This window comes from Alosa alosa, chromosome 2 (genome assembly GCF_017589495.1).
Source record: "Alosa alosa isolate M-15738 ecotype Scorff River chromosome 2, AALO_Geno_1.1, whole genome shotgun sequence".
Lineage (NCBI taxonomy): Eukaryota > Metazoa > Chordata > Actinopteri > Clupeiformes > Clupeidae > Alosa > Alosa alosa.
In genome coordinates this window covers 14,205,114-14,216,408 of record NC_063190.1, presented here as the reverse complement: position 1 = coordinate 14,216,408, position 11,295 = coordinate 14,205,114, and the positions used below count along the sequence as shown (strand labels likewise).

Sequence of the window (11,295 nt, the reverse complement as noted above, 5' to 3'; positions counted from 1 at the left end):
TGCACAACAAAAGAGATGGAGGCAACACATATTTTCAGTAATGCTGGAGTCTACCAAATTGCTTTGAAAAATGTAGGCCAAAATTCTGTTTATGACCCAAATATGCACTGGCCATAGGGGGCGAGCAGTTTTTGTAGTCTATACGACGAAACAGGAGAATTCTGGTGCGAATTGTACAGTGCGTGCCTAGGAGATGGCATCCTCTCTGACTGCTTGACAGCTCTGTGGATGGGCTGGGTCGTAATCGCTAAAACGAGCACTGTTCCTGGGTTTGACAGTCCCGCACTCGACTTGCTCGGAGATGCAGTTGACCTGACAACGGCGGAAAAACGCTGGCAGCAGATTCTGCGCTCCAAGTCCCGAATCCGCCGTGATGCCGTGGGCGAAGCTATGGTAGTTATTGCCCCGACTGAGTTCGCTGCCGGGTGCGAAGTGCGTCTGAAGTCATCCGCCACCACCACTCATGACCTCGGAGCAACTGACTTACCAGCTCGTCTAGATTAGTTCATATCGCATGTATTTCAGAGCTTTTTTTGTAGCAAGTTTCTGGATTTTATAGGTCTAGTAATGATTCATTGCGTTCCTTTCGCTAGATATATTTGAACTGAAAATCAGTCGCTGTGCCTGCGCAGTCTTTTTTTCCGTGTCATTCTTGCTCTCCCTTTCACTCCTCCCTCCTTCCCAGTTCTTCCTATAACAACCCGGCACTGCAGGCTGCTGGGCTTTTTAACAAGGTGCCACTACTGTTGAGCTGCCAGGGCAGTAGCATCGCTGCGCCTCTGCACATCTGACAGGAACGCAGGCGCCTTCTCTTCCCCCCCATCCTCTCAGGAAGTATACCACACAGCCTTCACGTATCTCGCTGCGGGCAGAAAAGGAGGCATCGATTTCGCGTTGCGGGTGGCAGTGATATTAGCTTTAGACTGTCGTTAGCCTGAGCTGTTAACCTTTAACTTGCTCGGCTCCTGCTGCTGCTACCGCTACCTCCATTGCTGTTGCTGGCTGCGTCCTGCCATCCTCCCCCCCTCCGCTCTCGGTGTGGGTAGTGTGGAATGGACGCCCTCGCTGCTGCTCTGTTCATGGAATCGCAGTTTGCCGTCGTTATCGCAGCTGTAGCCTTTCGGTGGTGACAACATGCCGTTGAAATGGAAAAGCGGTTCTCCCGTCAGCTGGAAATTCCCAGTGCCCGTCCTTAAAACCTCCAGGTCCTCTCCACTCTCGCCAGCCTACATGTAAGTACGAGCGAAACCATGCACGGTGGTTGTTGTTGTGGAGGTAGCATGATATGAACCTGTTATGGATAGGATTTTACATTGTTTACGTCTCTTTCGGTTTAATGTTTCCGTCTGTTTGCTTTTTTGTGTCACCGCTATCCTCTCCTCTCCCCTCCCTCTTTTCCTCGGTTTTATTGGACCTCGGAGGTTGTTGTGTGCTGGTGTTTTGCGCATGGATGGATCCAATGTTATTTGATCCAGGGCTGTACGGTGAAATTCTTTTCTGTTAGATGTGTCTAGTGGCTCCGTGTGTATGTGATTTTGTAAGCGTTCCCGTCGTGGTACTTAGCATATACTCTCCCCCTCTCTTTCTCTCCTCTTTCTCTCTCTGACTCGGATGCTCTCCTCTCCTCCTCGGGTCCATGTTTATGCGCTTCCACGGTGTACGTGTCTTTGCGTTTGCTCGAGAGGAGCCTGTCTTTTGTCCGGGGTGTTTTATCTGTCGTGACTTCCAGTGGTTTTTGTGGCTTCTCAAAATTTTAATCTTTCCCCTTTTCTAAAACAGGAAGCGCAAGGTACAGACGGGCTTGTATGCCTATTCGCATGCCCGTGAGCGCCTTTCCGGTATCCCTGTTCTTGGAAGTACGGAACTTTATTAGATCCCTAATGCGCAGGCCAAAAACGATCGCTTACAACGATTAAGGGTAAATAAAACAGGATAGGCATATTTATAGATGAATCCAGATAGAGTATTTGTGTTCGTCGCTATATGGATACATGAGTTTGTTTTTATATGTGCGTCTATTGTCTTACAGTTTGAATGGTGTAGCTATTCCTGCAGTATTCCTAGAAATATGTCTAGGGGAGTCTCTGACGTTCTCATTCTCTCTTGCATTTGTGTTGTCCTCTTGCTTTAAACAGGCATGTGGATTAATGAATCTGAAGATCAGCTGGATAAATACTTTGACAGTTCTAGGTCAAACCCAGGGCACATGCTGATCTTTGATCCTCACTTCAGTGTGTGTCTCTCTCTCTCTCTTTCCCCTCCCTTGACTCCAACCTACACGGAATGAATACGGCCCATTTTTGTGAAAAACTGGAAAGGGGTGTTTTAAATAGCTTCATAACCTAGACTGCTAAATCTTAACATTGCTCACAAAATGTCAAAATTCCTGATGGTGATGGGCAGGTTAGTCGGAAATGCCCGAACTCGCATTGTTTAGGTAGATACAGTAAGGCTATATATATATATATATATATATATATATATATATATATATATATATATATATAAGAAGGCAATTAAAAAAAAACCATGTACGATCATTATAGGAATCACAAATGCCTCTTAGTAAAGCTCTTATCTCTCTGTTTTTTCTCACTACTGGGCATTTGGATGCCATCAGCAGAATTGCTCTGTGGCGCCCCACCCTTCCCCCAAAAAGCATTATTATAGTTATTCATTTTCACTTAGCATGATTAATATTTACAAAAAAACATACACATTAAAGCAAATGATCAAAGCATTCAGATATTCTCTTCTTTATTCAGTTGAAATTGTATACCACATCACAATCATTTTCCACATACCTATTCCAACACGCTCTTTAGAACATCAGTAAACTTTTATGTATCCCCAATATTTGACTATATTTACCTGCATACCAATTCGCCAGGTATGGTGTAAAGTTTAGGCTGTATCTTTATAGACTGTTACATATTGGTGGATCAGTGGAGGTGCAGAAAGTAGTAACATGTTGAATAAATATGTCTAGCATAGCTTTAATTTAGTTGTACTACGCTAAGGACAACCATGATTTTACAAAGCTAATGCTCATCAGAATGCTGGGATATGCTCGCTTGGCAACGAGAGTCATGGAACTAAACCACTGGGCTTTGACCAACACAACCATGCATTTAAAAGTCGTACTGGCAGTTTGTCCTTTGAGGTCCTGTCCTGTCCTGTTAAGAAAAGTCTCAATGTGTGGCTTAAAGAAAGACTTCTACAAACTTGTCAGTTTTAGCAGTCTAGCCAAAAGGAAATTGGATCACACTATTGCTATGTGTGGTGTATGTCACTATGTGTGGCAACCTCAAAGTCCATTAAATGTTCTGTTATCCAAACGTCAGGTCATCCATGATCACCTATATAACAGATTTTCCTCATCCTATGTAGTTGTTACTTTTTTTGTAGGCTGACAGGAACACTTGATGGTCCCGGCACATCGGGGTCACAGCTCTGTTAGGCTGCTTAGGGCTCTTTGTCTCAGATCCTCTTGTCGTGTTGTCACACTGAACTGTAAAGGCTGTTAAAGTGCCCTTCCCTGGCCGGGCTCAGCTGAGCCGAGCCGAGCCGAGCGGCAGAATGTGAAAGTGACCCTGCCCTGTTGCTATTTTGGCCCCTCGGCATTGTGCACCGTGTCTTTAGCCGGGTTTTATGGCGAGCGTCTGATTATAGGTTTGCTGTGGTTCCTCACTGTTTGCAGAGGGAGAGGAAGCGCCATGCTTTGAAAGAAAATTTAGCTGTCAGTTGTGTGTGTGTGTGTGTGTGAGTGTGTGTGTGCATCTGTGTTTATATACTTGCATTTTTCCTCTGTGTTGATTTGGTCATTTTTTACAACAGTGAGCAGAACAGGATGTGGAAGTGGTGGCTTTAGAAGGACCAGCACCCTGAAATATCCTCCAGCCTGGCCTCTCATATACTGTGTGTGTTTGTTTGTGTGTGAGTGAGTGTGTATGCCTGGGATTTGAGTGAGACATTGTGTGGCACAGTCAGGATTATTTTTGCAGCGCTACAGGAAAGGTGAGGATTATTCAGAGGTGTGGGGGTGGGTCACAGTGAAATGAGATTGTGCTCCCTGTTGGTGTGTGCATTTGAGATGAGGTGTGTGTGTACAGTGTGTGTGTACAGTATGTGTGGTTATATGCTGTGTATTAATCAAGCAATCATACTCCTCTTCCCTGACAAAAACTGTGTTTGGGGTCTGGTAAAAGGGAAGGGGGTGGGCATAGCCACACATACACACACACACACACACACACACACACACACACACACACACACACACACACACACTCGCACACACACACCATAGTGTCCATGCTCTACCCTGACCACGCTCTTGTCTGGAGGAAGGGAGAGACAGAGTCACAGGCCTCTGCTACACTACACCGATTCAGTTTCCATACGGGGTTCCGGATCAAATCCGATCTGCGTCCACAAACACTGTAGCCTATCAGTTGGGAAGCCTTAAAAATCCTTGAAAATTATGACAAACGCATAGTCAATAAGTATGGATACAAGGGAATAAATAACCATTAGATAAAATCTGATAACTGGGGGGAAATGGATGTTTAGGCTACTGCCTGGGTGCAAAAGAAGGCATTATAGAAATTCACATTATAATGCCAGGTATTTGTCAACGAACGACAAACGAACACTAATAATTAGGCTATGTTTAAAGTTAGCTTCTTAATGAGCATGCTGCGACTTGGCAGTACACAATGTACCCCAGTGAGCTAGGCTATCGCATAGTATTATAATCTGTATAATTGGGTTGTGAATTTCATGTGACCATGCTGCAAAAAACATATTACTGTCAGAAGTTTTTGCTCCCACTCACTTTCAGTCATTGTATAAAGAACAACAATGAAATCAACTTAGACATTTAGATCAGGGATGGGCAACTTTGATGATGGAGAGGGCCACAAAATTTTCTTGTCGGTGTCAGAGGGCCAAATGTGACCGTGCACGTCCACCACTGGGAAATCAGGAATCAGTATAGCCTATGGCTGTACGGTTTATTAAACCAACATGCATCAATTTAATATTTTCTATACTCAAATGCATTTTTAATGTTACTTCTGTTCACCAATGAACTTGAAGTAAACTAAAAAATATTACACATTCACAATACACCTTTTTTCCACTGTGATGGGTAATAGCTCTTGTAAAAAGGCTCTGTTGTTAGTGTATCTTTACCAGGGTTCCCACTCTAAGTAAATGTAAAATTCCATGACTTTTCCCTGACAAAAATCCTGAATTTCCATGACCAATCAGGAAATTAAAAAATGGGTATTGAGACAACCACTCAAGCAAGTAGTAATGGAAAACGCTAATAACTCAATAAACACCAATGCTGTATACAGTATTTGTATTAATGCATTTTGGCAAGTAAATTTTAAACTACTACAACACTACTACTTCCTCGCTCGCTGGCTGTAGTGAAGACAGCTTGACTCCGCTGGGATTATTTATATAGGAAGCGCCCCTATCGGTGGACCGTATCATTACAATAAGGATGTTTAGATGTGGTAAAAACGAACATTTTAATGACATTTCAAAATTGATCCGCGGGCTGCACTGAGTGAGGAGGGGGGCCGCATGCGGCCCGCAGGCCACCAGTTGCCCATCCCCGATTTAGATTGTTGCTTCTTTACATGTGCCTATTGGTCGCAGTGGAATAGGCCTATAGTTTACACAGAATGCCAGGTAGCTTTGTCGACTAACGACAAACAAATAAAATAGCCTACCTCGTGTTACGGACATTATAACATAGCCTACACAGTGCTCCTAATGATCAAGAGAGATTTATTTTTCACATAGCCTACACAGTTCAATATAGTGTCTTTAAATTGCATATAATCTGTTGCCATTTACTGTATGGCTGTCAAATGAATAAAAGGCTACTTCTCACGAAAACAAAGCAGCATGGCCATCATCACGTGAAACGAGCACAACGAATCAGGGAAGGGAACATGGGCTTGTACGTCATCTGTTTTCAGATGGTTCCGCAACACACTACAGACACACAGTCCACAGTCGTCCGATACGGCTGGGAAGCAAAATGAGTTCAGGATCTCCAGCGGATCCAAATTGCTCCACTTCGGATATGCTGATCTGATGGTCTAATGTGGAAGGGAGGGCAAATCGTAACAAAAGTGTGTTGGATACATTTGTATCCGACATAATGTAGATGTAGCCACAGAGAGCCAGACCAGTACCAGAAGTCTCCCAGTGTCCTAAGTGCTCCCATCTGCTTTACTCAGTGTGGAGATTCATATGAAGGCACATGTGACATTTGAAGATGCTTTTATCCAAAGCGACCTGCAAAGTGACATAACTATCTAAGCCAAAGTGAGTTAGGAGACCCTGTTGTAAGCACCATTTAGCTAGTTGTAGGCAACAAGTGCTGAGAAACAGAGTGAAGGAAGAACTTTTTTGGTTTAACAACTACAGTACCACTTATAGTTTTAGTTCATATCCGGCTGTCTTCAACGCCATATTGATATTTTTTCACATCTCCCTCTTTAAATCTCACGGTGTCTGTTTGTAAATTTAAAAGTACCACCCATCTCTTCCCCCAGACAGATAGAAAAAAAAACAGAACAATAACAGTTTGTTCGTTGCAATATTTATATAGAAAAAACCAAATGCAGCCATGATGGAGCACTCACCCTTAATCAGTGTGAATATTAATAACCTGTCAGCCAGCACTCGCTCAAGTCTCCCTTAATTATAAATTATTTCTCTCTCTCTCTCTCAACCCCTCTGTCCCCTTAGGTTAACATGCACAAACCCGTCTATGGGGCTGTTAAAACTACAGCTACAGCAGTGGCACCCTGATGTTCTCTTTCTCCTTCTTTCTCTCATTTTTTTTTTTATCTTCTCCTCACACCTGTCTGGATTTTCTCTTTGCACCTGTGTCCCTTTTTGTCTGCGAGCATTCAGACCAGGAGGCTTTCTCTGACCTTCCTGTGCTTCCTGAAGGTTACGCAGGGGGGAGGAATTGGCTGCATCATCGTTGCGGACCCTTAAGACGACCAGACAGGCATGACGGTCAAAATCCTCAGGGTTTGTGTGTGTGCGTGTGTGTTTGTGTGTGTCTGCATAACCATAAATCTGTGCTTGTGTGTGTATTCATGGTATAAGAGTGTATGAGCATGCTTGTCTTGAAGACGGTTAAGTAGAAGACTGTAAAGTAGGCTGCATTACAAGTCACAAAGACACTTTTTCTTTGTTAGCCTGTAGCATTAGAGCTGCATTAAAGGCTAGGAATGTTCCTTCCTTGAATCTTCCTTGAAGATGGTACTTTTGTAAAACTGTACCTCCTGGGCGACAATGTTTTGTCCAAGCAGCAATTCCTGGATGAAAGCGTTTTGTCTGAATTGTACTGTAGGCTATTTCCTTTTTTTGGATGTTCGATGCATTTTCATTTCGATGGAAACAACAAACAATGTCTACATTGACAAGGTAAAATCGAGCAATAATTCACAGAATGTAACACATCAAAGACTCCCCATCCCCCATATCCACTGCATTGTATATATTTTTTTTTTTCCCTTTCGTGCAGTGTTGCATCTTGACAGTGGATAAGAATCGCTGTGACAGTTGGCTCTGTTCTGCTGAATCACACAGGGGTTTTGGGAAGCGTTTTTATATGAAATGCACTTTCCTGACCTCTATATCAAATCACTTGTCTGAGAGCTGTCCTGTCCCATCTCTTCCCACCCCCACCCTACCCAGCCCTCTGCACTGAGTGACTGCTGTGCCATCCAAACGTCATTTCCCGTCTGCAAACATTTTGCCAAGAGTTCATTTGTGCTGTTACTTGACAGTTCTCTTTCCAGTTTGACATTTCCATTTCTCTTTTTTTTTACCTTTTACTAGATTTGGGAGGTAAAAGGATTACTGAATAGGAAATGCAATCCCTCTCTCTCTTTCTTTCTCTCTCTCTCTCCCTCTCTCTCTCTCTCTCTCTCTCTCTCCCCTTTCCATGTCTGTCTTCATTTTCTCCCTGTCTTTGAGTAACTCTTTCTCTTACTTCTTACTTTTCGGTCTCATGTTCACATTTCTCTCTTCCTATTTATTTCCCTCTTTCTTTCTTTTCTCTTATCTGTCTTTTTTTGTTGAGTAGGTCTCCTCTGTTGTGACTCCATTCATTGCTCCATCGAGTCTTTTTTTAACCTGCCGTCAAGGTGGAAGAAAGGAAGATGACAGCTGATTTGTCACGATCCCCTCTTTTCTCCCTCTAGTTTCTCCCTCTCTCACATCTCTGCGCATGTCTCTCCCTCCTTTCTATTAGTCTAACCATTTCTCATTCTATTTTCCTCCTTGCTCCCTGCATCTTTGCCCTTTCCCTTCATCTCTCTATTTCTCTCTCTCTTTCTCTCTCTCTTTCTCTCTCCTTTCCATTCTTCCTCCTTTCTCCCCCTGACGAGTGTGATGTTTAATCTCGTTGCAACAAGAGGAAACGGAAAAGTCCAATTTTACTTAAGAGCGATGGTGGTGGTGATGATGATGATGATAAGGACTTTAGAGAAGCCCTTGACTGTTACCCCAAGGCAAAGAAGGGGAGTGGGCCCCCTGTTCCCATCTCAAGGCCATTACTGCTATCTATCCAAAGACCACATGCACACGTGCAGACACGCACGCACGCACGCACGCACGCACGCACGCACGCACACACACACACACACACACACACACACACACACACATTACCAAGTGTGTGTGCAGCCACAGATGTGCACGTGTGTACACACACACACACACTAGGCCTGCTGAATTCGCTGTATGTGCAGTCACAGTTGTGCTCGTGTGTGTATACACACACACACACACACACACACACACACACACACACACACTTTACCTCGTCCTTAAGCATTTTTCGATTTGTTAACCTTGAGGACGATGAGGAAATATAGTTATGTATAGTAAATATAGTTATAATTATCATGGTATTGGGACTTTGTGTTAGCCTTTAGCGTGCATTGTGTCTTGATTTTACTGATGCCTTTGTTTTTGATGCTTTAATAATGATTTGACCTTTTAACCCAATGCTCACTCAGATGCTCTAAACCATCTCTCACTCAGACGCACGCACGCAAGCACACACACAAACTGCTGTTCACTAAATTAGTCCGGTTGATCAAGCTGCTTTCACAAACATATGAAGACATGCACTGGAGAGGGGTGGGATTGGTGGTGGCGGGTGGGGTTCCCACATCTAAGCCTCAATCCTCTTCTTTTGTAATCACCATGAGGGGCCCAAAAAGCACCCACCATATTAATTTCATGGCTGGCTGCGACACTTCACAACTGTAACAAACGAGCAGAATTGGCCGTCACACACACACACGCACACACATACACACACACACACACACACACACACACACATTTGTGTTGTTTACCCTTGCAAACTGAATAACATACGGAGACAAAGAGCAGCCTGATTGTGTCTGATCCTCAATCTTTCATTTTTTCCCTTTTCCTCCGTCTCCCTTGTTCTTTATTTGCGTCTTTTGCGATGGTCATCTCTGAGGAGGGCTTGGTGCTCCTAGAGCAGTTAAATAGAGCAGCTCTTGAAGCGCTTTTGCTGGTTTAGCATGAAGGTGCAGGAGGCACCTGCTTCTGGTGCTTCCTGTGCATTGAGCAGGCTGAGCCTCGGCGGCGTCCAGCAGCAGACTCTCGTCCGCCTAATATGGCTGGAAGAAAATGTAATGACAAAAGCGTCCATCTCATGACTACCCCCTGTGCCCTTACGCTGGGAGTAAAGCCTGATGACTCCTGTTAGCTTTGGGCTACCTCCGATGAAGCACAGCTGGTGGCTCATTGACTGCCAAACAGCTGCTCATGCTGTTCTCTTTGCTCAATCTCTTTTCTCTCTGCTCATGCTCTTCTCCTTCTCTCCTCTTCTCCTCTGCTCATGCTCTTCTCCTGCTCTGCTCATGCTCTTCTCCTCTCTGCTCATGCTCTTCTCCTGCTCTTCTCCTCTCTGCTCATGCTCTTCTCCTCTCTGCTCATGCTCTTCTCCTGCTCTTCTCCTCTCTGCTGTTCTCATGTGCTCCTGTTCTTTCTTCCCCTCTCTGCTCCGTCTTTCTCCTGCTCTTCCTCCTCTCTGCTCATGTAGTCGAGGAGCTGCCGAGCTTTGACGAGCCGCCTTCGACGAGCTGCCTGACGAGTTTGCCTGAGCTTCTTTCTATCGCTCTTTGACGGTTTTCCTGAGCTTTTTCTTCGACGATAGCCGCCTCGACGAGCTTTTCCTGAGCCGACGATATTGCCCTTTATCTATAGAGCTCTTCTATAGCCGCTTTCCTCCTTTCTCTGCTCCTTCACTCTTCTCCTCTCTGCTATGCTCTTCTCCTGCTCTTCTCCTCTCTGCTCATACTCTTCTCTCACTCATTTTCCTTCCATATTCTCCTCTCTGCTCATGCTCTTCTCCTCACTCATATTTTCTCCTATGCTTCTCCTCTCTGCTCATGCTCTTCTCCTCTCTGCTCATGCTCTTCTCCTCTCTGCTCATGCTCTTCTCCTGCTCTTCTCCTCTCTGCTCATGCTCTTCTCCTCTCTGCTCATGCTCTTCTCATGCTCTTCTCCTCTCTGCTCATGCTCTTCTCCTCTCTGCTCAATCTCTTCTCAATCTCTTCTCCTCTCTGCTCAATCTCTTCTCCTCTCTGCTCATGCTCTTCCTGCTCTGCTCATGCTCTTCTCCTCTCTGCTCATGCTCTTCTCCTCTCTTCTCATGCTCTTCTCCTCTCTGCTCATGCTCTTCTCCTCTCTGCTCATGCTCTTCTCCTCTCTGCTCATGCTCTTCTCCTGCTCTTCTCCTCTCTGCTCATGCTCTTCTCCTCTCTGCTCATGCTCTTCTCCTCTCTGCTCATGCTCTTCTCCTCTCTGCTCATGCTCTTCTCATGCTCTTCTCCTCTCTGCTCATGCTCTCTCTCATGTTTCCTTCTCCTCTGTTCTGCTCATGTTCTTTTCCTTCTTCCTCCTCTCTGCTCATGCTCTTCTCCTGCTCTGCTCATGCTCTTCTCCTCTCTGCTCATGCTATTCTCCTCTGCTCATGCTTTTTTATATGTATATTTCTCTCTCCCTCTCACTCGCTTTTTCTTGTCCCTTTCTCCTGCCTTTATATACAGCCAAAGCAAAGCAATTACTGTATTGTAGTACTGCTAGTAAATACAATGCAAAAGAGTGGGGAGCAGAATGAGCATATCAGTGTCTGTGGATCTGATAAAGGGCCTTTTTATCAACAACACTGACTTCTTCCCAAGTGTCATACTGATCCATTTT

The 11,295-nt window shown here is 44.6% G+C and overlaps 1 protein-coding gene across 1 annotated transcript in view; it reads left to right on the top strand.

The window, feature by feature from the left end:
- Positions 1-330: 330 nt before the first annotated feature.
- The window catches only part of klhl13 (kelch-like family member 13), a gene marked incomplete in the record, with an annotated part of 49,098 nt that continues 38,133 nt past the window's right edge, over positions 331-11,295 (top strand). The window contains 1 exon segment of the mRNA XM_048233360.1: positions 331-1,232. Coding sequence (XP_048089317.1) covers positions 1,135-1,232 — 98 coding nt within the window.